This window comes from Cygnus atratus, chromosome 1 (genome assembly GCF_013377495.2).
Source record: "Cygnus atratus isolate AKBS03 ecotype Queensland, Australia chromosome 1, CAtr_DNAZoo_HiC_assembly, whole genome shotgun sequence".
NCBI lineage: Eukaryota > Metazoa > Chordata > Aves > Anseriformes > Anatidae > Cygnus > Cygnus atratus.
Window position 1 is genome coordinate 194402568 of NC_066362.1, and position 26863 is coordinate 194429430.

General features: G+C 40.2%; 2 protein-coding genes and 1 long non-coding RNA gene across 13 annotated transcripts in view; 1 reads left to right on the top strand and 2 right to left on the bottom strand.

Moving 5' to 3' along the window:
• Positions 1-2636, bottom strand: part of YAP1 (Yes1 associated transcriptional regulator) — an 87973-nt gene extending 85337 nt beyond the window's left edge. For 4 of the 8 annotated variants that reach the window (XM_035542423.2, XM_035542424.2, XM_035542422.2 and 1 more), the window contains exon 1: positions 2032-2636. In XM_035542423.2, the coding sequence (XP_035398316.1) occupies positions 2032-2379 (348 nt within the window). In that variant the 5' untranslated portion in view covers positions 2380-2636. The remainder of the gene's footprint in view (positions 1-2031) is intronic. The other 4 variants (XM_035542419.2, XM_035542420.2, XM_035542425.2 and 1 more) reach the window with 3 other exon arrangements.
• A 528-nt stretch (positions 2637-3164) lies between these two features.
• CFAP300 (cilia and flagella associated protein 300) lies at positions 3165-25693 on the bottom strand. Of its 4 annotated transcripts, none has more exons than XM_035542473.1 (7): positions 24773-25693; positions 24144-24225; positions 22440-22512; positions 16542-16708; positions 14140-14231; positions 7858-7924; positions 3165-3438 (listed from the first exon to the last, which is right to left on the bottom strand). In XM_035542473.1, the coding sequence occupies exons 1-7, from the start codon at positions 24901-24903 to the stop codon at positions 3307-3309; spliced, it is 744 nt and encodes a 247-aa protein (XP_035398366.1). In that variant the 5' UTR covers positions 24904-25693; the 3' UTR covers positions 3165-3306. The 4 variants fall into 4 exon arrangements, with proteins under 4 accessions (XP_035398366.1, XP_035398364.1, XP_035398365.1 ...); XM_035542471.2 differs by having other exon boundaries at positions 14140-14312; positions 24773-25692; XM_035542472.2 differs by lacking the exon at positions 24773-25693 and adding an exon at positions 24658-24772 and having other exon boundaries at positions 14140-14312.
• LOC118246000 (uncharacterized) lies at positions 21046-24662 on the top strand. The gene is made up of 3 exons (XR_004778055.2): positions 21046-21210; positions 24169-24268; positions 24379-24662. It is a non-coding gene; the product is annotated as an uncharacterized LOC118246000 (long non-coding RNA).
• Positions 25694-26863: the final 1170 nt, after the last annotated feature.

Consider the following 26863-nt stretch of genomic DNA (forward strand, 5'->3'; position numbering starts at 1 on the left):
TAACTCCTTTCAGTTTTATTTTGAAAACTAAAGTTCTTAATCCTTGGTGCGGGCTTAAGAAGAAACCACGTCTCCAGTCAGCAGACCACACACAGCACGCTGCGTGGTTCATTGCTGGACTGCACCCACCCATTCCCATCGCACCCCCGTCCTACTTTCCCACTCTCCTTTTGAGACGGGGGTGCAGGGTGCAAGGACACCCCGCACATACCCTTCACAGGGCTTTAAGGGATTGCACAAGGAGAAAAGCAACGCAGGCAGGCCCACTGACTGCAGCGAGCTCCGAGAGAGGAAGACTCCTGAACTCAACAACAACAAAAAGGTATACAGGACTGAATAGAGAATTCCCTAACCCTTGCACAAACTGCACTTTAAGGGTGTCGGGAGCTTACAAAGAGCCTGCCTGAGCTTTATCTAAAGCAAGCTTCCGTGCACGGTGTAACCGGTCAGTCAGAAGTGACTCACAAAACCCTTCACGCGAGCCGCCAGTCTGAGGTGCCCACAGCTCCTCTGCCAGTAGTAAACACACGTCCACCATGAAAGAGAAAAAGCAGCTCTAAAAACTGGATTAAAATGCTAGCTTTTCTATACATTGACAGATTAATTAGTTCTGTAGATACACCAGAACAACATGGCCACCTACAATAAGATGCACGGATCAGCCCTTGCCACACCTCCCTACGCAAACGATTGCACCATACACGAGGCCCCATTTACAACTTGTACGGAGGCTTTCCGCTCCAGCTGTGCGTGAGCACACTCCAAGCTTCACACGGTGCACTGGAACCGAACTGCCTTACTTTGGGATATAAACACAACACGCAAGTTGCAATTCAACTGAATTTGGGGTGCTTTAGTTCTTGAGAGTTACAGAAACGTGAAGTCCTCTCCTGTTCAACTATATTGTTAGGGCACAACTGAACGAAAAAGGGAAAATGAAAGCGGTCTTTTAAAATAAGACGGCCAACAATGAAGCAAGTGATTCTCTGGCTTCAGCTGAATTTCAGGTTTATATTTTAGGAAATGCTGACAGAGATGAGGGACAACGGCCCAGCTGAGGAGCAGGCGTTACAGACGTGGGGTAACGTACCCAGGCGAGACAACACCAAGCTTACAATCACAAGCTGGGTGAACGTCCCGCAAGTTCAATGCGTTTCGAAGGCCATTTAGCTGCAGTTACTGCACTGAACACGACACAGCAGCCGTTGAGCGTGGGCCAGTTCATGTCCATGCACAAGCACACCGCGACAGAGCTCGCACAAGAGGGAGAGAACTCGGCGCAGAAACTTTCCGATCCCGTCCCGAAGCCCGGCGATGTCAGCCTGCAACTCAGGAGCAAGGGAAAAAACTACAGAGGCAACTCGGCCCCACCCCTCTCTATTTTCTTTTCGGCCTCACAACAGAAAGGCCGGGCTGATTTTCGAGTACTTGGAAAATGAATCAACCCCTAGGCGAGCCGTAAAACCCCCAACCCCAAACCCGGGCAGGATCACGGAGGGGCTGGCCGACCCCATGGAAGGGCAGCCTCCCTCCTGCTGCCCCCCCGGGGCCAAGAGGCGACCAGAAACCCCATTTATTTCCCGAAACCCCATTTATTCCCCAGCTGGGCCGCCGAGCCCGGCCCTCGGTGACCCCCTGGCGGTGGGCACGGGCCGTGTCGTCCCCCCCCCCCCCATTTGGGGCGGCGCCGTGCCCCCGGCCCCGGCCCTGCTCGCACCGGGGGAGGGAGGGCTCAGCCCTCAGCCTGCCCAGGCGGCGAAATGGTGGAAGCGCCGCTCCATCCATATTGTTTGGGAGAGGCGGAGGGGGGGGGGGGGAGCGGAAAAAAAAAGTTTGGCACGGCCTCCCACAGACGGGGCCGAGCACGGCGGGGCCGTGGCAAGTTTGGGGACACCCTCCAAACTTCCCCTCAGGAGGAGGAGGAGGAATGGGGGAGGAAGGAAAGCAGCCAGCACCCCGAGGTCCCGCACCGGCCCCTTCCCCGCACCCCGGGGTGGGCAGCACCGGGACCCCCCCCGGAACCCCCCTCACCTGCCGGGAGTGGGCTTTGGGCTCGGGCGGCTTGAAGAAGGAGTCGGGCAGCTTCCTCAGCCGCATGGGCAGCGTGTGCGGCACGTTGGCCCCCTTGGGGTTCATGACGGCGTTGAAGAGCGCCTCCAGGTCGGTCTCCGAGTCGCCCCGCACATGGACGATCTGGTGGCCCGCCGGCGGGGGACCCCCCCCGGGGGGCTGAGCCCCGCCGCCCGGGGTCCCCCCCGCCGCCGCCACCACGACGGCTCCGGGGGGCTGCGGCGGAGCCTGCTGCGAGGCCGGGGGCTGCGCCGCCGCCGGCGGCTGCTGCTGCTGGGGCTGCTGCGCTGGGGGCTGCCCGGGATCCATGGCTCCGGCGGGATACCCCGGCGCTGCACGGCGCGGGGCTTGGGCGGCTCACAGCCCGGCTCGGCGGCCCCGCATGCCCCGCGGCTCGGTCCTGCTGGCTCCGGGGGTTTCGTTAAGCCCTGAGCGGGGAAAGCCGGGCGGCCCGACGGCTCTGCTCTGCCCCCCTGGCCCCAGCCCGGCCCAGCCCGGCCGGCGCCTCCGTCCCGGCGGCGGAAGCGAAGTGGCGGCGGACGCCCAAACAAAAGTTCGCAGTTACGCCCGCCCGAAGCGCTTTCGGCGCCCGGCTCCGCCCCTCCTGAGCCCGCCCGCACCGGATCCCACACGGGCAGCGGCCCGCCTGCCTGCGCCCGCCCGCACCGCCGGACAGCAAGAGGGGTTTGGGGGGGTGAAAAAAGGGGAGTTCGCCGCCCGGACCCCCCCCCAGCCCAGACCCTCCCTGCACCCCGCAGTATCTTTGTGCCCGAGCTCGCTCCTCCTGCCCGGCGCCCCTCTGTGCGCTCCCGCCCGCCCGCGCTCCCCAGCCGCGGGGCCGCGCCGCCAACCACAACTTTTACCCCCCCCCCCCAGCTCCTCTCCCAACTTCCAGGCGCCCGCGCTCCCCTCCCCCGCCGCCCCGGGGTGGGGGCACCTCCAACACCCCCCCCCAAAAAAAAACCACAACTCTCCCCCAACACCCCCACACCCAGCAGGGAGCTGCTGCCGAGCCGGGGCCTCGATCCCTAGCTGCCCCCGACCACCCCCAGCTCCCCAAATCCCCCCCCCCCCGGGGCGAGGAAGAGGAGGAGGAGGAGGAGAACCGCCTTTAATTAATTAACCGGGCCGGCGCACAGCCCCGCACACACCCCGATGTTATGTTAGGCTATGCACAACTCTTCCCCCGGCCTCGCAGCAAGGTGTGGGGGTCCCGGCCCCATAAGCAGCGGTGTTTTAGGAGCAGAGCGCGCTGCCCCCGTAGCAGTGGTACAGGGCGTGCACGTGGCGCCGGCAGGGGTCCACCGCCAAGTAGGAGAAGGTCTGCTCGTGGCTCCTGCCCGAGGGGTACCGCAGGCCGTCCTCGTCCTGGGAGGAAGTGAAAAGAAGTGTGTTAATGGCGACGTGGAGGCCGGGCAGGGAATTCCTGAAAGCTGGGTGAAACGCAGCGCTTTGCCCCAACGGCTGGTTTCACGGCAGAACAGGACAAACGCTGGTTTGCGTAAGGGTTTTGTCTCCATTCGGATCCTGACGCTACATCAGGCACGGTACTTTTATCCATCCCAATAACCTTAACATCTTAGGATAAATGCAGTTCTAATGTAAAATGCAAAGTTAGGCACGTAAACATAGGGTTACGCGATACAAACCTAAAATACAGATGATTAAATATACAAGGATCCCATCACGTTTCATCAAAATACAAAATTATTTAGGGACTAAGTATGTAAAGCTATTCTATCAATGAGTCTTTCTCAATGAACATTTGCTTATGCATCCGTTCAGCCCCAAATACTTAAGGAAAACCCTCACTCCAGCGCTTACTAACAACTTTGAACTGTTACCAAAAATGATTTGTGCACCAACCTGCAGAAAGCATCTGAAGAGAACCTAGACACCTAGCTACACAATTCTACTTCTGAAAAATACATGTTCAGCTGGCACCAGACACTACAAGAATTGGGCTCTTCAATTTAACATCCTACTTCTGTGCGTGTCCAGAGAGGCTTCAGCCTTGACAGGGCGGCACAGCTCAACACCCGCTTCGAATCCAGGTACACAGGAACTAGAGGGGGGCATTCAGGGAGGTGTTTGTTTGGTGCATTCATCGTGGTAGTTGAACGTCTTAAAAATCAATATGTAGCTGGCACCTCCTGTCCTTGACACACTATAGTGTCATCCCGCTGCCCAACACCTTTATACAACACAACATTTGAAGAGATGTAGGTTCTGAGGGAGTTTATATAATGCATATATTTTCCATTTTCTCCAGGAAAATTTTAAACTCCTTGACTAAAGATTATTCCACATTAAAGGAACATCTCTCACAATCTTTTGCTGAAGCTGTCTTCCCTTGCATAAAATAATCCATCTTTTTCTGGACCAAGAAATCATGGAAACAGTAAGCTCTCCTAGTGGTTAATGCAATCAGTCAGCTTAAAGGAAGAGCTCTGGGTTCCAGTTTCTGCTCCAAAGTTCATCTATGAATTTTATCCAGTAGCTGTTGCAGGCACCCCAGTTTCTCTCCTGTTTTTTCAAGAGGATGAACCCCTTACTATACGTTCTGACATCTTCCTTTGAGGGATTATTCAGGACCATAAATCTTAAATTAAGATAAGCACCACCATAAAAGCATTGTTTAAGACAGGTAGAGATTTGATACGTTTATTCACCGCATTTTCTGGTGGTAGTCAAATACCACAAGCTAAAAATAGCATTCTATTTTTAAGGAACACAGCATACAAACCCTGTAGCTCCAATTTTAAGATACCTAACTCTCTACAGATGTTTTACAGGGATCTGTGTGTATCAAATGCTGGATTCTCAATAACAGTAAGGAGAGCAAGCTTTATGATTTTACAGTACTCAGCATCACAATGCCTTGGAGTTTGATCCAAAAGTTACTTAAGTTCATGCACAAAACAAAGAAAGCAAGAGACCAACGTCAAGATGTGATTACTGGTTAGATTAAACTTATTTGTTATTGCTATTGAAGATCCCACTTCTGCAGTCCTTACTGAGTCGATCTACATCAGCTCAGTTTTTGACTGTTTAAAGACAAGTTTGCACATCAACTCAAGAACAAAAATAACTTCTTGGTGATCAGGCGTTTCAAGAAACTCCAGAGTATAGCAAACCTGGTATGAGGAAAACAATAAATCTAATCAAGTTAAAAGGGTCCTTAAATTTATTTTAGTTAGTAAAGAGGCCATTAAAACAACAACAACAAAACTAAAGGATTTGACCATAAAGGCACTGGAATTTATGTGGAGTTACTCTGCTCCTTATAGCAATTGGGTGCATAAGGAATCATACCAATTCTATCTGAAGTTTGGACTTAGGTTCAGACATGTAGTGGATGGAATGATTTGATGTGCTGATACAGAGTGGGATCATTTTACTTTTTCTTTGTAGGAATACAGATAATCTGCAGATGATTGAAAAAGAACACATGCATAGCGTAATACAGAAATGATACTGCTGAAAGTCTCTCAGAACAGCATCCTTTAATCAACATTTTTTAAAGAATTTTTGAGTAAGTTATTTATTACAATGATTTCTAACATTGCTATAGTTAGGTTTCAGATAAAAAAGATTCCAAAATAGCAATTACCATCCAAATACTTCAGCTATAACAAAGTTTCACTAGCCCCAAGATTTAAAATGATTTCTCTCGTGATAGCCAGGTCTACAAAGTTCTGATGCTAAACAGATCTGTAGGTATTTATAACTACACCCTAATACCTTTAAATATCAAGATTGAGAGATCTGACTACTTCAGGATTAAATTTGTTCCAAACTGCTTTTTAACCATACCCCTTTCAGAGATTGTCAGTTTCCATCACTGATTTTGATATGATCACACCACAGAGTTATAGCTCTATCGACACAGACTTGCTAAAATGGAGGCACCACTCACAATTTTCATACAATATCGATGACAGACAGTTTACTTTCTCATTACCTGATTTTAATAATGTTCTTTTTTCTAGATACTGTTTACAAAATGAGGTCTCATTAGCCAAAACTTAAAAACTAAGTAAAAAGAAAACGATGGTGTCAGGATGGCGTTACATAAAATTAATTCCTGATTCCATTTGTACTTGTGCAAATATGCAAGTATTTATTTATCCATTTATTAATTCAGCTTGCAAAAATGTGGGTTCTTCTAACTTCTCAGCTGCAGTTCAAGTGACCTTTACCAAAACAGCTTTCCTTTATGTCAGGCTACGAGGGTATGTCCATTTCTTTCAGATACAAACCCAGAAACTATGGCTTATAAATTGTCACCTCATCACAATATACTCTACAGTTATTTACTAAATGAACTCAGAAACTACATCTACTGCAGAAATGTGTTTGTCTCTTTGAGAGAAAGTTTTCATCAAAAGCACAAGACATTTGTGTTCTATTAAGTACCTTTCCTGTAATTTCCAAGTAGAGTTTTGTTTCACAGAACCATCAGACAATCCAGAACCCTTTGCTTAAGACTCTGTCTGTTCTGAGGGAAGTTTCTTCAAGGTTTCATTAGAGGAAACCAGAATTTTAGAACTCTCCTTCACCTCACAAACTTTCAGAATATGCAGTAAAGCTGAACTTTCCCCCAAGGCTATAGAAAGGATTACATATTCTGTATTTACACTGGATTTTCTTTTGTCCATCCATTTCTTTGTTTTCAAAAAAATTTGCTGAAGGTTGCTTTTTTTTTTGCCTTTTTTTGTAATACTGATGATATTTGATGTATGGCACAGACAGCTATGGGAGCTCTTAAATATCTAAACATCTGCGTAAACGTAGGAGTAGTCTGCAATGTTCATGCCCATATGTTTGATTCAGAGATGGGGGGAAAATCATTAATAACAGTAAAATATCACATTATTAGTTGCGTTTCTCGTTTTACTTTATTTTTTATTAAAGTCTGCAGACCAGAAGAAAGGTGAATTGTGATACATAAGTGCTTATTTTTAGAAAACATTTTAGAAGCCTTCTATGAATTACACATACTACTTAAAAGATGATGACCCACAGATGAACAACCGGGGTATTGGCAACCTAAAGGGAAGTTTGCACAGTCTGAAATGACATCAGCTATTTCTTTTGGATGTAGGTACATTATCTGCTTACATATTCTGGTTACTCAAGAAGGCTTTGGAGTAGTAACAATTAAACGCCAGGTATGCTGAATCTAGTAAACATGCAGCCAGTTCTCAAACTTATCTTGATGGTAAATGCATGATTTTGCAAGAGAAACAGAAAGGAATGAGACTTGACAAGGGAGGGGAAAAGAGGTTAGCAGTCATCTCACCATTCTCACCCTTTCATATACTCAATTTTCTTGCAGTCTTTACAGTAACAGATGCAATACAAGCTATGCAGAAAGCTCTAGCAACATTTCAAAGAACAGAACTATACAAAGTCGAGTGGATTCTTAATCCTTACTTCTCTCTTAAGCAGATATAGAATTACTCAGACCTAAAGATTTTATTTTTTTTAATAAAGTAGTTTCTGGATAACTATTATCACTTTAAGTGTAATTCAGTAAACCTATTTTTAGTGAACTACCCAAATAAAACTTTGGCTGGTGATAATTGATGAAGAGTTACTCAAGAGTGCAAGCAGGATGAGATCAGGGACAGAGTTCATGAATAAACAATGGCAACAACTATGGAAAAATAACCCTTGAAAATGGAGTATTATATTTTCGTTGTGTAAATGTCAATTCAATATTTTCATGCTATGCATGTTACTTCCAGTAAAATCCTGTACGATAAAATTGTTAATACTTACATATGCAGACACTCTGAAGACAGTTGAAGTAATGCTTATTTCTTTTGTTTCAGGATTCTTTTGAACACTGAAAACCAGGGGAATAAATACGTACTTAATATTTACAGTATTATTAGAATCCTTCATTCAATAAATACATTTATTAAATATATTTAAAATACATTTTAACATATTCATTGGTGTTCTTGCTCAAATTTGATCAAGTTCAAATTAATAGTTAAAATTCAACTCTTGTTACATTGACCATGAAAAGCTACACTGTTAGATAACAGGGATGTTATGACAACTGAAAACTATTGAATAAAAATGCGTCTAATCATCTGAATTGGTCTTACTGTTTTCAGCCACTAAATCTCAGCAATATTACCCAGGCCTAGAGTGTAAAGTATCCAGTATGAAGTTTGCATTTTGATAGCTATGAAAAGTGACTCAGCTAAAGATTTTGTTAAAATCCTTTCACGTATTCTGCAAGAAAAAAAGCTGCAAAGTGAACCGCATCTTAACTCAGACTACAAATGGTAGCATTAGTATCTTTAAAGAAATGCAAACTTCAGCTCATTTTTAATCAATATATAATTATGTTTTAAATTCATTTTTCCCCCTTTAGAATGTTGTATATATGGACAGCTATGCAACTCAGGATGGTATTATTTCTGAATTGTTCAATTTCTAGATGTGTTTGTTGTGGACTGCCAGTTCTTCTGTCACTATTACTGATCACACTAAGATACTATTGCAGAGTGGCCAGTTATCTCAACATATTTTTAAATGAATTATTTTCCTCAGGTCTGCTTTAAGTGATGCTTATATTTCTTCCTGAGTTAGATGGTGTAACTTGTATTAATTTATCTAATTTCACAGATTCTTATTTAAGATAACAGCATGGATTAATTGAGCTTTACAGGTTCCATACTTACAGAGTTCCAAGGAGTACATAGCTCAGAACGTGCCTTGTCACAGGCAGGTTCAACTCCCTAGAAAGGTCTCAAAAATAGCCAAGTTTCTATAACGCGTGTGTTAAGCACAGTCTAGTTGTACACTGCACCAGCTCCAAGCTATGAGAGCAGTTCCCCATCATCATTGCTTTCACAAAGCTTCTTTTTATAAGGACAAACAAAACGCAGGCCGACCAGCATCATTCGTGTTGATTCAACCTCTTTAACCAGTTAAAAAAATGACTTTAACTGATTTCATCTGCAGAGTAACAACAGTCATGTGTGAATTAAGCCTATACTGTGAAGTTGATCTTTCCTGTGGTGAGTCAGTAACGAGGCTTTCTCAGAATTTTTGCTGTAACTCACATGTTGATAGACTCAGCAGTGGATTAAGACGGCATTGCTGAAGCTGGTACCGGCCCCAGTTGTCTGCCTTACCACCCCTCATGAGATTAGTGCCTTCCCAGCAGGGACAGCTCAACTGGTTCATGACTCAGCTTCTGAACCACTGCAGTTTACAGACCAGCATATTAAGATAAACTAAAATGGATGTCAGTTTATGCTAACGTACAGGGCTGTAAACTCCAGCAGTTCAGGAACTGTTTAACCGTGTCTGCTAGACGAGTGACAACTTTGAGAACAAGGTATAGAGCAGAAGTGGGGTCAACACTTTCTACCACACATCACCACCCTGAAAAGCTGCAGTTGTGTTTAAGTTACTCTGGCTCCACATTTTTCCATCTGAGAACAATAGCCTTCCATTTCTGGTTTCTACATTTTTGTATTATATACATATATATCTAGGATACCAAAGCAAGGAGTGACGGAAAATAAATCTTCGTATTTATTCCACTGCATTGAGAAATTTTCCTCTTGTGGTTAGCTTCCTGTAAGTCATTTTTCAGACTGAGTGTTTATTTCTAGTACTTTGGTTAATTTTAAGGCAAAATAACGTATCTGCCAAAATCAGATGAGATACTCCTCTTGCTGGCTTGAGAGAAACCAGGATGTTGTCTTTGACAAACTTTTTATTTTTGTTAAAGGTTTTAGAAAAATACTGCCTTGTCTTCTTGAAGATGATACTTTTCTGTAAAAATATTTTCATAATACCCACTTTTTTCTTCCAAATTGTTAAGTCCTACACTACTCATTGAATATCAAAGTTTCTTCATCATTTCAATGTGAATCTATCCTCAGTTTATGAAGAAAAAATCTTTCTAATCATGTCTCAATTTACTTTGAATTGAACTTATATCCTAACCTTACTGGCAATATTTTACTAGGCTTTCCAAACATTAAAAGAACAACCCAGCGCTTTCACATAAATTCATTTATTTTCAGGGAAAGGAGAAGACACAGACGGAAGGAGAAGAGAAAAATAACAAGACACTACAGCAGCTGCCATCAGTGAAAGACAGTCAGAAAAATCAGGAGTTTAATACAGAAAACAAGATTTATCAACTTAGGAGATCACAAAGATTTGTAGATTATATCTTAACTAACGTGCTTTTGTCATGTAAATGTGTTCTTTAACTAAACCAAAAATACTACAACAATCATTTTGATTTTTTTTTAGGTTACACAGGACACGACTAAAATTCTGGATGGACTCAGTTGGTCACAGGTTAATTACTGCTGGCTTAGTATCAACAAGTTGTTCATAAATTCATTATGAAGCAATTATTACTCATTTTCCGAAGTAGAAAACCTCTGCCATTTCATTGTTTGATTTGGAATTCCTTAGCTGTGCTTGTTAAATAGCTAGAGCAGTTAATTTCAAAAGATTGTTACCCTCTCTCATTATAAAACCGTATAAGTGGAAATGGTTTAGTAAAACGAAGTATCAAACTTTTGACACTATTTTGAACTTTAGTGCCTGGGAGCTGGAACTCAGGAATGGCAAGAAGTAACTGTAAGAAAAAGAAGTGGGAAAACCTCGTAATAGGTCTGCTACTCTGGACGCTAGAGACACTTTTGTGGAACTCTTCATATGAAGGCTCTTTCCCTTAAGAAAAACTTTTGGACCAAACAAACACCAGTGGGTTTAGTCTGGAAGCATACCATGATTGGCCTAAGTTCACCTGTAGGGACTAATTTTTCAATGCACATCAACTAAGAGCTAATAATACTGTCAATTTGTTTTCTACCAAGTCTTCTGAGCTGTCAAGACAAAAAATAAAAAAAATAAAGTACAGTTTATGGAACTTCTCAATACGGTAAGTTTACATCACTTTACAAGTTTTTATCACTTTACAGAGAGTACAATGTGTCTAATGAGATTGCAATCCAAGATGAGAAGAAACCAGACACAGGATAACTGTCTAGAAAAGAAGAATTTAAAAATAGTTGGGTTTTGACAGGAATTTTAAGGTGAACCCTTTGGTAAAACAATTTAAGAGACCACTACTGTCATGAGCTATTATTTACAGAAAATAAGAGGCCATAAGAAAGTACTTCCATCACTTTACTGTCTAGTATACATTGTGCAAAAATGAAGTAAGTGACACAGTACAGAGCACAGACTGGAAATTAGAAATCAAACAAGTCAAGACTGGCATGAGGGGTCCTCTTCAGAGCTTTATTGCTTACCCTTTCAATGTTTTTTTCTCTCTTAAGAAGGTGGTAACAAAACAAAACAAAACAAAGAAAACACATCGTCATTTTGGATAAACCGGGGACAGGAAGAGTAGAGAGAAAGCAATGTGACAAATGTGACTGTGAATGGGGAGAGAAAGTCTGAAATGAGGAGATCGAAAACTTTTCTGATTGGATTGACAAATAAGTTTGTATCAAAGGAGCAAGATAAAAGATATAGTTACATTGTGACTTGTTTTTGAAGTAGTAGTCAGTGCAAACACCAGCTCCACTGGCAGCGAGACATCTACAGACATTAGTCACAGGAATGGAGAGACACACCGTAGGTAGATAAGTATCAAAGAACAGTGATGTCACATGAAGTGAACAGGTGTGTTTTAAAACTGTGGAGGATAGAAAGCTAGCTGACAACTGAAAAACAAAAAACAAAAGTAGCACACGAGAAAAGTCACAGAAACACGTAATGGGACAACAGGGAATGGGTTGAGGATGTAGGAAAAGCAAACAATGAAAGCAGGATGAAATTTTGGGGAAGACTTTGGAAGGTGCTTTTGTGGTTTTGTTTGTTCATTTGTTTGTTTGTTTTGTTTGTTTGCTTTAATAACGAGAACTACTTAACATCCTTATCAGAGTTTACCATAGGAAAAGTAAGAAGGGGGAAAGGTTTAAGGAGACGTGAAAGCAAGGACGAGGAATGGCTCAGAACAAAGCTTTAACCTGTATAAGGAAAAAAAAAAAAAAACCTCATCATCATAAAGGAAACAAGAAAGTGAAGGAACTGATTAGATTTGGTGTTTTGTCCTAGGTCAACTCAACAACACAAGAGCAGAAACAGTTGCAGTCAATGCACAGTGAACTAAGGCCAAGGATTAGCATAAAGAACAGCCTGTTTCAAGTGCAACTATTTAAAAGAAAGGGAAGGCAGAGCTGAAGTACTGATAGATCCTTTTACATCACATTATGTATTTCTGAAGGACCCGCTAGATTTCTCTCTACATGAAAATATCAAAAATGAAGTTCACACTAGTAAGAAAGCTTTGGTGACTAATCACAAGGTTCAAATTAATAAATGCAGAAACCCAATGTAGTTATTTCTAAAAAATCTTCTTGGAATATTTATAACTTTTTGTTTGTTTGTTTCAGTGGTTCCTTTAGAAGTATCAGCTGTTCTACTGCTACTTTAATCATTTATTTATAAAATTTTTAATTGTATAAATGATTAAAACTAAAATTTATAAATAATTCCCTGGAAACAGCATATGACTAAATCAATGCAGACCCTGAAAAGTATTGACTAGTAGAAAATCTGGGGGCTGCTTAGCAGTTATTAAGGTTTTGTAAACTTCTTTGGTTAAGTATTACAAAAAATGCCAAGAAAGAAGCCAAATATTTTGTTTTACATATTCTGTTTGGAAGCAGCAAGCTACACACAAGTGCTACAACAGTCAAGAAATATTCAGGTGAGTCACTGAATCTAATCCTTTCACCATATCTTTGTTCAGGCAGAGTTTACTCTTAAGTTTCACCAATGGCATTTTAAGAACAGACTCAACGATGAAGATAATTTACACGTGATTTTTTTTTCTAGTGTGCTTGTGTATAATCTTAAAATAGGAGATGAAGTAACAGTTGGTAATCCCACCATTCCAAATACAGCCGAGGAGAAAAAAACAAACAAAAAACCCCACACAATTTCTGCTCTAAACAATTTGAAGTCTTTGTTTTGTTCACTCCAGTGCATTACGTAGTACAAGAACTCTGATAACATGGATACTATCTCACATTTCAGAGATCTGCAATTGTTTTCTATTGTTCAGATTCATACTGCCCGTTATACTATCCCACCAATACTATGGTGGTAAAGTATAGAATATGAATACAGTATAGAATTTTAGTAACATGGCTGATGAGCTGCGTATTCCTATTAGCTCAGCTAGGAATGCATAACTGACAATGACATTCCATTTCCTGCAAACAAGGAAGTAAGAAATTTTGTCAGTCAGTGAAGTCAGCATACGGGTATACCAAAACAGGGAGAAACTTGCTATTTTTTTTTTCCTGATTTGGCATCTTTGATCAGTCACCTCTAATCTCAAGCAAAAAATACATAAATGCCAAACAATTCCATATACCAGACCCGGCAAAAAAATGTGTGTTAGCTCACTGTCATGCTGACAGCCAGATTCTACCACAGCTATATGCTACAAGAAGTGTATCTGTGGAGCAAAGAATGCCAAAATCCAACTGAATTTTTAAAAATAATAATAATCAGATGGAATAAAGCATAAACAGAACTAAAAAATTCAACTGATGTTATTCAGTTTTTAAATCCTAAAACAAAAACAGCTTGAAACTAGTCCAAGACTATCCATCCAAGACTAACTGTTGATAGTTTATCAATGACAGTGGAAACACAATCTAGTTCCGGTGGCATGCAATATTTTCATTAGAGGACTACAGAAACAAAAATCTTTAAAATGGTAGTGAACTACAAAACATCAGTACCCATTCCTGTGATACAATAAAAAGGTTTTACGTAGGACAGCTGCCATTAAAATTGCATATATTTTGCCACTGAAGTACTACCATTGTTGCAGGGTATTTTAATAGCTGAACATAAATAAGCTTGCAGATTTATTAAATAACAGACCTATTTTTGAAGCAGTAATGCACAGTAAATTTACACTAATTCGCACAAAGTATCTATGCCCAGCACATACATACACATTTGTATAGAAAAGGAAACACTTGCCTCACCAGGTCTTTATATAAAGCTTTTGTGGTTTCTAAGTATGGGCCAAGCATGTCTTCGAACTGGCAAAGAGCTCCTCCAATACAAAGATGCTTAAAAAGACAGAACAGAAATTCTTTGCGGTCTGATTGACTGAATAAATCATAATGCTCTGAATCTTCCAGAAGCAAGACCTTATGGAACAAGAAAATAATAAAGAAATTAAATAGACAAAAATTTCTTATTTGTGATTAAGTATACAAACAACTACTTTGCTGTATATCACACAGTTATGTTCATTATGTTTTATATGAATGAGGGATGGAAATATTTAGTACTTTTCTCTAAATCCTTCTTCCAATGATGCAATTAGATTTAAAATACTGTCAATACAACTGTCAGATTTGTGCCCACAAAACATAAGGGAATATTTTTCAAGAATCTTGTGATTCATTGTTTAATTGCTCATCAACCTAATGAAACAATCAATAACCTGAAAAACCTAGCTCTATCTGGTATGTTGATCACTACCAATTAGTTTGTCTTTGGTAACTTTGACCGCATTTGCTTTTTGCCTCTAAGCTTTTACAGTTATCTCACATTCCTAAAGGAATCCCAGAGGAGATCACTCAAATTCACACCATTCTTTACTGCAGAGTTTAGTGAGTGTTTATCTGTACCACGGATAAGCCAGGCATGCTATTCAGCTGCTTCCGTGTGTCCCACCTGCCTTTTGCTGCAGTATTATGTGAACACAGGGTCCTTGCTAGATTAGCCCCGACACTGCCAGCGGTAAGGGTGGGCAGAAACTAATTCAGCACGACAACAAAATGTAGGTACCAACCTAGACGCAGGCAAACAGGTCTAAGCTAGACTTGAACTTACTGCTCTGTGGCCCTCTTTATAGCTTCGCTACACATCTGAGTAACAAAGGATCAGGACAGCAGCTGTTGTTGGTCACCACATACATATTCCAATCCCCTCCTTGGCTGAACCAAGAGAAAGCACAGCAGGTCAAAATGAAACATGAAGTTTTACAGCTCAGGGCCACCCTCTGCCACCTGCTGACAGACTGACCAGGAGGACACTGGACAACTTGCTGCCCCCTACAGTCTACAATTCTAGGGTGCTGACTAATCTAATCTGAAGCTTTTGAGCTCAGTTGTGGAAGATCTGACTCTTAGCTCTTTCTGCCATCTTAAGTCTTGTAAGTAGGAATCATGCTCATTACAAACGAATGTGAGTCCTTCACCCTGTAAAAGCAGTCACGCATTTCTTCCAAGGGAAGGAAAATGAAGAGAGACTGAAACTCCAATGACTCATTTTAAACGTTGCCTCTAACTCTATTACATCAAATATACTTAATTTTCAGAAAACATTTCACACAAACCCAACTTATAAGTAAATAGATAGCATTTTGAACTGCGAGGCTACAAACCACATCTGAAATTCAAACATGAGCTTGAGTTCTCTGCTTTTCCCAGAACTTTACAAGACAGACCAGTATTTCAGGCCACATCCTGTAACCAGTGTCACTGGTTCAAATACATCGTCTTCAAAGGATTTGCCAAGTGCAAATGAGTGCAACTCTATAATTATTAAGTACTTACGTTGATTATATATACAAGGAAGAGCAAAATCCAGTTCTCCCACACTATGTTTTGCTAATGCTAAACAAACATAAGTAATAAAAATTTGTTTTAGCTTATGAAGTCAAAAGAAACACTTACAATGAAGACGTTGATTAAGAAGGTGACACTCTTAAGAGAGATTCTTTTTCAGAATCATCTGCTCTCTAACACCTCCACTGGAATGTGACAAACAGAATTTTCACCTTGCAGGCCTGTTTAAGGGTTATATTTAGTCCTTTTCCAATGTTAGAGTACGAAATCATTTCTCTTTTCTTAGTTTCCTCTCCTTTATTTCAGATCAAAATATATGAAGCTACGTTTCCTTAAATACCTTCACATATGATATGGTCAGCATTCCTGGTGAAGAATGTTTCAGGATGCAGTTATTGAGTGCATTCAATTTCATAAGCTACCTGGATGGTTGGGTGAACCTGCAGCTCTGGGTATCATAGGACCTTTCCATTGGCACCACTTGTTTTTCCAGGAAAAAGAGTAGCTGGATTTCCCCACACATCCCCAAGCAGTGACTGCTTGTCAAAGTGGTGGGGAGAAGAAGGTTTTGCCTTTTTCTCCTACTTAAAAAGATAAGAGGCCCCAGCTGGAAAATAGCCACTGTCTGGATACTCAGGCACTGCAGTGCTTTAGTCATTTCTATCACATGGCTGTCGATTCCCATTTTTATCTTCAAAGGTACTGTCAGAAAAAAAATACTGGAAAAATACTGAAAAACGTGTCCTTTGGAACCTAACGGAGTACAAGAAATTAGAAAGAATTATTCATTGCTATACTGACCTTCCTTAATTCATCAGAGATAAGAATATCATCATAATATTCATCATAACATTTCACAATGTGTCCAGTTTCTCTAACAAGTCCTTCAGTGTAGAGCCGATCAAAAAATGACATGGAAATCTGTGTACAGGGCACTACTATAGCTTCAATTTTTGTCACTTTGGAACCTGGAATATAAAGGAAAGAGTCACATCAAGCCTGTTGTGATAAATACAACAGAAGAATTTCCATGTACTAATTGTTTCACAATTATTCATAATTTGATATGGTGTGGAAATAATTAACTTCTGTAAATGGTTGTGTGGCATATTCTTAAAAAAAATACAGACCACATAAGTATGACTCAGTCATACAGTCCCTCAAAAAACAAAGAAAGCTGAGAAACAAGGGTAAAGAAAACATTAAATTCAGCCAAACACTACCACTACATTAAGGCTCATGTGTTTGCTCCCCCTGTTGGCAACACTATCAATCAAAACAAATAATAGATAAAACACCATGTGAAACTCCACATCACGTTAGATCACACCCTAGAAAATCATATTCCACAACTTAAGCTATATCTGAGAACAAAATACCACATTTAAAGTAGAAAAGTCACTAGCTGCTAACAGCAGCCAGCAAAGCAAAACAAAATCCCACAACCCCAACACATTTTTCATTTATCTGAACTTTTCACAAAGTTATTTTGTAGCTACCTACTGTAAGCTTTACTAGTTAGCTATTTCAGAAGATGAAAAAAGTACTGTCAGCATTTCCTGCATGAATAAGGAGTATCCTTTCTGCAACCAATAAGTACAGGTATATTTTCCTATTTTTTTTTTCTGTTTTCTGTGCTTGCGAGTCATCTGAGGCTGGATCTTCTTGCTCATAGACATTTAGTGCCATCTGAGATGCTCTGTAGTACTTTGTTTAACAAGGTATCAGTCCATAAGGGCACATATCTTCTTTATATACAGTGTTACATCTACAGATCTGTATGCATGGTGTTGGTAACTTGAGACATCTTAAATAGCATTGGACTCATATGTTTAAGAAGCCCTGGACACAGTCCAGTTCCATCTGCTCTCTACAGACCAAGGGTTCAGCGAGACACAGGGCTTTGAGCAACCTGATTTAGTGGGAGGTGTCCCTGCCCATGGCAGGGGGTTGAAACTAGACAACCTTTAAGGTCCTTTCCAACCCAAACCATTCTATGGTTCTGTGAACATGTGCTCTGGTCATCTCCAAGCCCCCCCTGAACATCCTTCAGAGTGCTTCTGAAAAGGAGAGGAAGAGAGAGCACGACGGAGGATGAGCATGAGGGAAAACATGAGGGTGAACACACTGGCAATGGTTCTCAGCAGAGATAATATTCACAAAATTCCAACTGTCTAGGAGTTTATTCTCATCTTTTCTCATTTGTAGATTCCCTCAATGGTAGACCAGTCAACATCACACTATCAAAAGAATGTTAATTATACAATTAATTTAAGTGGTGAGCTGACAAACTGATCTAAAGGATCACTAGAAGTAATATTTTGGAAATTTCCAAATTTCACTCTAGACAACAGTATTTCAGGAAAAGAAACACGTCAAAAAAGAGCTGCATGAACTGTGGTGCTTCCAAAAGCATATATGACTCTCCATTCTGATCCTAATCTTTGCAAGCATAGCATAACCTAACGTTTCTCTTCCCTCACACTTCCAAAAATCTCAGATATTACCCATAGAGATTATTTATTCACAGGTTAAGTCTTAACAGCAGACTTTTGATACATAAATCCAGGTAAACTGTACACCTACCTGATCAACACTAAGAAAATCAATTAGAGAGAAGTAAATAGATGGCTTGAAAATGTGTCTATTAAGCTAAAAGTACCGGCATGAAATTGTACATTTTTTTTTATTGGGCCAATGTGATATAAAGAAAATCAATTATATGGAAAAGTTTGCCATTTAATTGCTTGGCTTCGTATCTACAGATATGGTTATGACAAAGGGTAACTTTTGCTAAAGAAAAAGTTTTAGGACATTCTCTTTGCTGTCCACGTAGGGATTATCAAAAAATCATTAAATTATGTAACCAAAATCACAAGTCAGAAGAAAAAAAAAAAAAAAAGTGACTTAAAGCCTCTTAACCTAAGCAGGGAGGGGAAGGAGACCTTTAGTTAGTTAGTTAGTTATTACTTCCTTCCAACCCCTCATCCATGGACTCCTCTAACTTTCAGTTCTCTTTCACAGGGTTATAAATTTAATTTTTTGAGATTTAATAAGAGATAAATCGGCCTCTAACATATACATTATTTTGTAAAGATAAATAAATCAAAAACTGATTCAAGATTAATAAAGATGTTAAATGACTTGGGGAAAAAAAAAAAAAAAGAGAGAGAGACATCTTACATTTTCCCATTTCTCCAGCTCAAAGTATAAGAAAGTGACCAATTTATAGGCCTTCAATTTGTTAGGATTTTACTGGGGGAGAAGGAAAGGAAAGGAGACACACTTCTGCTCTGAAAAAAAGATGTCCTGAAAACTTCCATTGGAAGAAAAAATAAAATCAAGAGCCTATTCAGTACTTCAAAAAACTAAACTGTAAATGGAAAAGTTTGAATATACTGGAAGCTCCTATTCTCCATTTGAGAGGTGAGGCTTGAAACGAGATTCAGAATTTCCTGGATAAGAGTGACCAGCTTTAATAACACTGTAAAAGTGAGCAATAAAATAGGAAGAAGAAATGTCCCGACAACTCTGCAAATGGAAAACAAAGAGCTGAGAAGTACTGAAAAAAAACTTCTTCATTTTGGAACATCTACAAAGTGCTGCCAATATACTTTTAAAGGAACATGTTGCTTATCTAGTATGGGGGAGATAAACCCCGGAAGAGATACATTTAGAATTCCTCCAATGTTTAAAAAAGTCTTGTTCCTCAAGGAAACCTCTTTCAACTTGCTATTTACAAAACAGTTTACACAGAACATATGTAATGCAAGTTTAGGACTCAGTAATAAAAAGTTGGTACTTCTGAAGTAGAATTTGTAAGTTCAAATGACATCTACAATTTTTGCAAATGAAAACCTGTAACAGCAGCCTAAAAAACTGATTATTTAAAGTTACCTCACAGATTTTTAAACCCAATTCCAAAACCAGAAACCATTTAATCTTCAGGTACGTATGGCAACTCAGAGTCTTTCTTAGACAAATACTGAATTTTTACTTACAGAAAAAAGAATGTATCCCTATCCTTTGAAGATAACTTTTCAAGCGTTAATTGAGTTTAAGCAGATACAGCCCTGCCTCCTTAAGACTGCTGACAGGTGCAAGGCCGGTAATGTGTCAAGAGAAAAACTACCATTTAGTTTTCATTGCTGCTATTTAAAAATACAAGAGCCAATACATTAGTTGGAATGCATCAAATGTATTCCTTGTGCTGCTTCTATTTTAGAAATATGAAAGTAAGAGATGAAGGGAGCTTAAAATGTGACAGAACTGTCAGGTATTCTGTTAGGAAGTCAGGAAGAGGGGAAAAAGTCCATCCCTACTGCAGTAAGTTAAAAAGTGTGGTGTAAGAAGAGGCAATAAAGCGTGTCTAATCAAAAGAAACAGGAGAATATCCTTACGTATAGTTTACTTAAAATGTTGTATTTCAAGTAATGTTAAAACTGGAGTACTTAAGACATTGAATTATTGTGGGATTCTACTGGGAATTCTAGCATGTGGGGCAGCTGGGAAGAGAGGGACATTTTGCACTCCTTGATGCTGACTGGGAATACTATGTCTCATAAAATTAAGGTGGGGATGAAAAGCAGCAAAGAGAAACAAACACTGAGATTAAACAACAAAATAAAAGCAATAAAGCCATAAAACCAATAAAACTTATAGAGACAGATTTTACAGAAAGGAGACAGACAACTAATAGAGAAGAGGTGGAGATAAATATGAAAGTGAAACCATAACCACTGAATTCAAAAGGAAAATAAACTCTTAGTAAGAAGGTAAAAGGGGACTGCAGCCTGAAAAAAAAAAAAAAACCAAACTCTAAAATATTATATTGAAGTTTTAAATAAAGCTGACAGGGTCTACAAATACTTTCTGTCCAAATTCATGCTGGGGGAAGGGGGAGGTTTTAAGAACCTATCTAAACTTCACTTTATATTATGGATCATCCCCTAAAAAAAAAAATTTACTTATATTTTGGTTTGCTAAAGAATAAATAATAAATGCAGTATTAGAATCAATCAAGATTACATAATTTTCTTCAGATTTTCTAAAAAACAAAACAATCCCACTAGCAGTAGTTTAACTCAAGAACAGAAACTTGTTTTTAAAAGTTACTCCACAGTGACAAGTAACTTGTATATCTGGATTAATATTTTAAAGTGTCTGAAGAAGAAAATACTAGATGATTTTGTACCTCCTCCCACTCAAAGCTAATTCTTACTATATTTTCAAAAAATGCACATGAAGACTAAGTATAGAAAAATGTGCCAACATTCCTCACCAAAAATAGGCAAAGAATGGGAAGATGAAATTTTAAGAGCAAATGGGGTATACCAGCTGTTCAGGATTTAAAAAGGGAACCCTTCCAGTCCTCAAAACAAAATGCATTACTTCTGTGCTGAGGAAGATTGAGCAGAATCAGGAGTTAAGCTGGGATCCTTGGCAAGTGACCCTCTGCTCTTAACATGAGGTATGTAACCTACTGACCTTCACTACAGGGACTGACAATTCATAGGCTAGACAGATAGCCTTAAAAGATTCTTGCCCAAAGCAGGAAGAGGTTCACCCAGGCTTTGAAATATATTTATCTTCTTTTTGCCAGAGTGAAAAAGAGGCTCCTGAAGGGGGACTTGAGATTTATTTTTTTTTTTTGCACGTTATATAATTCAATTGTTTTAACAGCAGGATAGTTTGGAAAATGGATTCTGCTGACAAACAGGTGTCAATGTCTAGTGTCACTGTATATAGTGTGGAAAACCTATGCCAATTCCAGAGAGATGAAGTGGAAAAGCTAAAAAATTCCCAAAGCTCCATTAAATATTCACACATACTAAATTACTTGCAGACAAAACAAAAGAACTGAGGACTTCCCACAATACCCTTTTTAAATATTCCTGTTAAGGAGAATCACTTTGGAGATGTCAGAGCTCATTTTACGTACAAAATCCCACTACATTATCACATGCAGTCTCCATGACAATTTGTCTCATTTACATAATTTAAAAAAAATGCAATTTCAAAGTGTTGCCATAAAATCATGTGCTATTGGTCTTTCTTCATCAGCATCTCACCTACATCTTCAGACATAAGCAAGTGTTATAAGTGTATAATGATAGGGCAAAAAAATTAGAAGTCAATCTTATACCATGATGGCAACTACAGCAACCTATCACATGGATCTCTCTTTGCACCCAGATAACTTTTAATGTATGGATACAGCACACCCCTGAGCTTGTGTAAATACATTAAATATTTTTCTGCTTCCTTAGCTTTAATTTGTAACTGAGCAATAATCTCAATCTGTCCTAAATTAGCTAGCTGCATATGTAGAAAAGTGTTTTTCTCCAAATATTATCTAAGAACAAGGTATAATAATAATTCAGATTATTCAACTAATAAATGGTTGTGTCTGGATAAATCATCAGGTTAACTGGATGTCACAGATATTAAAACCACCTCTAGTAGCTTGGTTTATGAATCAATGCGGGTCTCAGGGGAAAAAAATGTAAAATTTGTTAATTTCGTTTTAAAAAAAGTTAAAATATTTTCCTATTATTTAGTAAAAGGATTCATTCTTTAAAATATTTCAACCAGATGAAGGTACAATATATGAACTGTCATTATTACAAAATAGTAAATTAGAAGAGAACAGTTACAACACAAACTTTTTTCTTTAAGATTAAATTATTCTAAATTTACCCAATGTAGTCCACTGTCCTGAAGGTGAGAGCAACTTTAAACTGGAGTTCACATTTGGATCATTAAAAAATGCCTAATATTCAAATAAAAAAAAATAAGAGTTAATTAGATCAAACATAAAATCATCATATACAGTGCCTTAGATATTTTCAAAATAAATTCTAAGGATCCAATTAGGAAGTGCATTCTGTATGATCTTTCACTTTGGATACCAAATTTCATACCACCAAATACATGCTTTTGTAACTTTGTGTTGCCATTATCTGGAAGACTCAATATCTTCATAGACGCCTATATATGCAGTATGAAGTTCTTGCAGTTAAGAACTTACAGTCCAAGAACAGACAAAAAGGATTAATGAAATCATGGGAGATGCAGAAGGAAAACGAGATGAAACAATTCTACCACTGCATGGAATGTTGTTGAGATCAAAAAGGAAATGCTGAAATTTACATTTTGTAAATAAAGTTGAAGTTTTGACAAGTGTAGATAGGTAGAAATTATTAAATTGATACAGAAGAAATCCATAAGTTATTGAAGGAATGGAAAAAATGTCCTACAGTAAGATTTGCAGCATTCCATTATTAATTTATCAATAAAAAAGTGCATAGTGATGTTGATAGTTGACAAGTTTAAATGATAGATAAGTCAATTAAGAAAACCCACCCCAATGTATACGCATACCACCAGAGTGAATGATCACTGAACAAGCTGCTAAGGGAAATGATGGATTTTTCAATCTCTGCATCACCAAATCTCATTATCACCTCTCTAGGACACAGAGAGATCAGACTGTGTAAAGTAATGCTCGCCTCGTTCTCCATTAATTCACAGCTACTTAGAGTCCATCTCTTCTTAGTGATACTTTTACATTTTTAATTCAAAGGAGACAAGCATTGAGAACCTAAATGCATAATTTACAAAGTAAAACTCTTTTACAACTTCAATAATTTGAGATGTTTTTCAGTGGGAGATGAAATATTAGTGTATTTTTGTGTGAATTCCTTTAAAATACCAAGAGGCTCAATTCTTCATCCAGAATAACAATATAAAATAGACCTACGACAAATAAAAAGTTTTTTTTTTTTTTTTTTAAACAACAGAGTTGAAGACTATGCTGTTTTTTAAACCACAGGTGATCATTTTTTTTCCACCTGCAAACAAATGAACAGATTTGACTTTGGAAATAATAAAAGTCAAGGACACAAAATCAGCATGAGAGATGAGTCTCAAAAAGCTGAGAGCCCACAATTCCAGTATAAGGAATGGTATCCAGTATATTTAAAAATGATGCATTTTCAGATACGTGGTGCATATGCATGCCTAATTATACTGTATATTTACTGTGAGAAAGAAGTAATAGCTCTAAGCTAACAGTACGAATGGCATGTATAAAGTCCTTGGTGGACTTCCCAACATTAAGCGTGGTGGCCAAAATGAGTATCCATCTCAGATTCCCATTCTCAGGCTTGAGCGATTAAATTGTTCTATCTTAAAACAGTAACAAGTGTATAGACTGAAATACTTTCAGTGGGCCATACAGTCAACCCATAAGACATGGTTCGAGCACCATACCTAAATCACCTACTTTCAAAGTGAGCAAATAACATGTTAACATTCCTCCAGTGTTTTCCATCATGTAGGTTTCCAATGTATGTAATTTCAGAGTGAAAAAAAAATCAAATACAAAGGACTTAAAACTACCAAAACAAATTCATCCTTCTGATAGGGCTTAAACTGCTGGTCAAAACTGAACGCTTGTGCCGTGATCCTGCCGTGCATGGACCTGAAACGGAGAAATGAGAAGCAATATTCTGCATACGCACTAGGTACTTACTCACTGTGCACATTTGCCTAGACACACTACATGAGGTCCCACTCAGACCAGTGACTACACTTTTTTTTTCTCTCTCTTTTATCCACATACACACACACACAGCGCTCCGTGGAGGGCTGGGGAAACACAGCTGCGGAGCTGCAAGAGACCGGGGCTGACGCTGTAAGACAAGGATCAACACCTTTCGCCTCAGAACAAGCGTTCTGCACCGCCGGAAAATACTGAGGAGACTTCCAAGTATATAATAAAATGGGAGGGGGGGGGGGGGGGGGGGGGTGTGGAGAGGAGGAGACCCGGACCCGGCGCCGGTTCATATCGAGAGCTCTGCTCCCTCCTTCCCCCCCAACCTCCCCGGGGGGCAGCGGGCTTCCCCACGCCCACCACTTGAGGAGCCGGTCCCGAATGTCCCTGTCCTGCAGGCAGGGAAAGGCTTTCTGGGGCAGCGGGCAGAAGGCAAAGCCCACCGCGCCCCTCCGCTCCCCGGCCGCCATCTTACAGCGCCACCGCCTCGGCGGTTGCCTCGGTAACGGCGCGGCGCGGGCGGTGCGGCCCCGGCTCGCTCCCGCCGCGGGGCCCGGCCCCGCTCACAAAGGTTCCGCCGCCTCCTCCTGCCCCGCCAGGGCCCATCTTCTGACAGGATTTCTGTGGGTCTCACAAAGCAAATCCTTTCATTAAACATCAACCCATTCCTCCCTTCCCTCTACTCCTATCCATGCAATGGGAAAACTCAGGCTTGCCGAACGAGAGCCTGTGCACGCCCGTAGGCAAAGCCGGGAGTGGGACCACCCCTGTTGGCTGAGCCAACGCCACCCAGTCATGCCAAAGTGAATTACGAAACGCCCAAAGTTATGAATTTTGAAGCTGTAATGAATCAGGGCTGCTTCTTACTTCCCAAAGTGTTGAGCCATAGGGAAATCTTGAGGTTCTGCTTCCAGGCTTTTCCCATTGGAAAATTTGAGGAAAGTATGTTGACACTTAAGGAAGTTATTTGTAAAAGCCCAGTAAAGCAAGTGACGCCTTGCAAAATTTCGGAAATTTCCTGCCCTTTTCAGGGACAGCAGCAAGAGCAGAAGGCTGCTGCCTTATGCTACATCCCCTAGCAATCCACCCCGGCTCCAAAACCAGCTATGGCTTAGCTGCAAATCTCCAAAAATGTCATTTCCCCATTAATCTGCTGCTTTGGCTAACCAGCAGACCCATTTATAAGTAAGAAGTTTAACAGTAGCTTTGTTTGTTTCTAATATTGTTTGTTTCTTTTGTTTCCTAAAAAAAATAAAATCCCTGAAACGGAATTGTGTCCGATTTGAGGGGAAAGCAGAGCACAAGGATGCAGCGTGTGCTGGGGGCCAGAGCAGAGAACAGAGATAAAACCACTGGCATTGGCCCTGGAAAGACATCCCACAGATTCAACTCTGGGATTAATAGAAAAATAATTTTTATCATGGGATAAAACAAAAAGCATGCCTTTCTACTTAGTACTTAAATATGATCAAAAAAGGTGACACCTGAAACAAATAATTGTAACCTTATTCCCAACACTTCTCCACCTACTCCAGTGCTACCTCATCTGGTGAATTCCTCTTGCCACTAATATTACTAGCCAGAGATTAAATAGCCCGAGTGAAAGAACTGGTTTGGGCAGGGAGTGATGTGTAGCAACAACTACCAAACACACATTCTCAATTTCAAGTTGTGTAGAGTCAAATACAGATTAAAAAAAAAAAAAAAAAAAAGTGAAACTTTAGGTCCTAGACTTCTGAGGAAAAAAAAATAAAAGAAAAGAACACTGGCTTTAGTGAGGATTTTCTGTGATTAAAATGTCGAATCAACAGCTGTATGCTTAAATCCCACTGAAATCAAGAGTGTTTAAATGCTTTGATGAATCAGAGGTAAGGAAATGAGTAAGGACTTCAGAACTGGCTCAGGAGGATCAGGACAGGAAGCTCTAAACTACTGAATTAATGTCTTTAATGTTGTGCAATGTACCTGTCGTAGTTTTATAATTCAACATTTCCAATTTTAAGCAGTTTACAGTAGTAAAAGTTAGAATGGGACTTGGAGTTTGAGCACTGGCTTCATCTTGTGTTGTCACAACAACACAGAGTAGATAGTCAAAGAACTCTTAAACATGAACATTTAACTTTTTTTTTTTTTTTTGCGTTCATGCTGCTAAGGATTTTATGGTCTCAGGGAAGATATTTTGAGGGAGGAAAATATGTTTTTCTGTTGCAGAATGAAGTCTTGTAAGTAATATATTATTAAGCAAGAGTAGTGCCTCGTTCTTTGCCAGACCTATTTTCAGTATTGTTTGTTTTTCACGTATTTACTTACACATGATTTTGAAGAGTTTTACAGTCCTGAATAAACCATGGCCTTTAAGTGCAAAGCAAACAAACCAGCCTTTCCATGGCAAACAAAAATCAAATTACAGAGGACCAGCCCTGTTGCACCTTTGCAAAGTGCATCAGTCTTTGAGGCAAAGGTCGGCTGTTGGCGGATCAGCAGCTGGTTCCAGGCAGGGAGGCAGGAAAGAACCCGAGCAGCAGCTCCTCCTGCCCTGCTGGCAGAAGTCTTCAACATCTCTGAG

Bases quoted from the DNA above. Each gene is read 5' to 3' on its own strand.
- CFAP300 (XM_035542471.2), bottom strand. From the start codon at position 24,903: ATGGGCCCTGGCGGGGCAGGAGGAGGCGGCGGAACCTTTGTGAGCGGG. The intron at 24,226-24,772 runs GTAAGATGGCGG...TCTCCGTTTCAG, and splicing joins ACCGCCGAGGCGGTGGCGCT to GTCCATGCACGGCAGGATCA. The intron at 16,709-22,439 runs GTAAATTTAGAA...TTTATATTCCAG, and splicing joins AGGACAGTGGACTACATTGG to GTTCCAAAGTGACAAAAATT.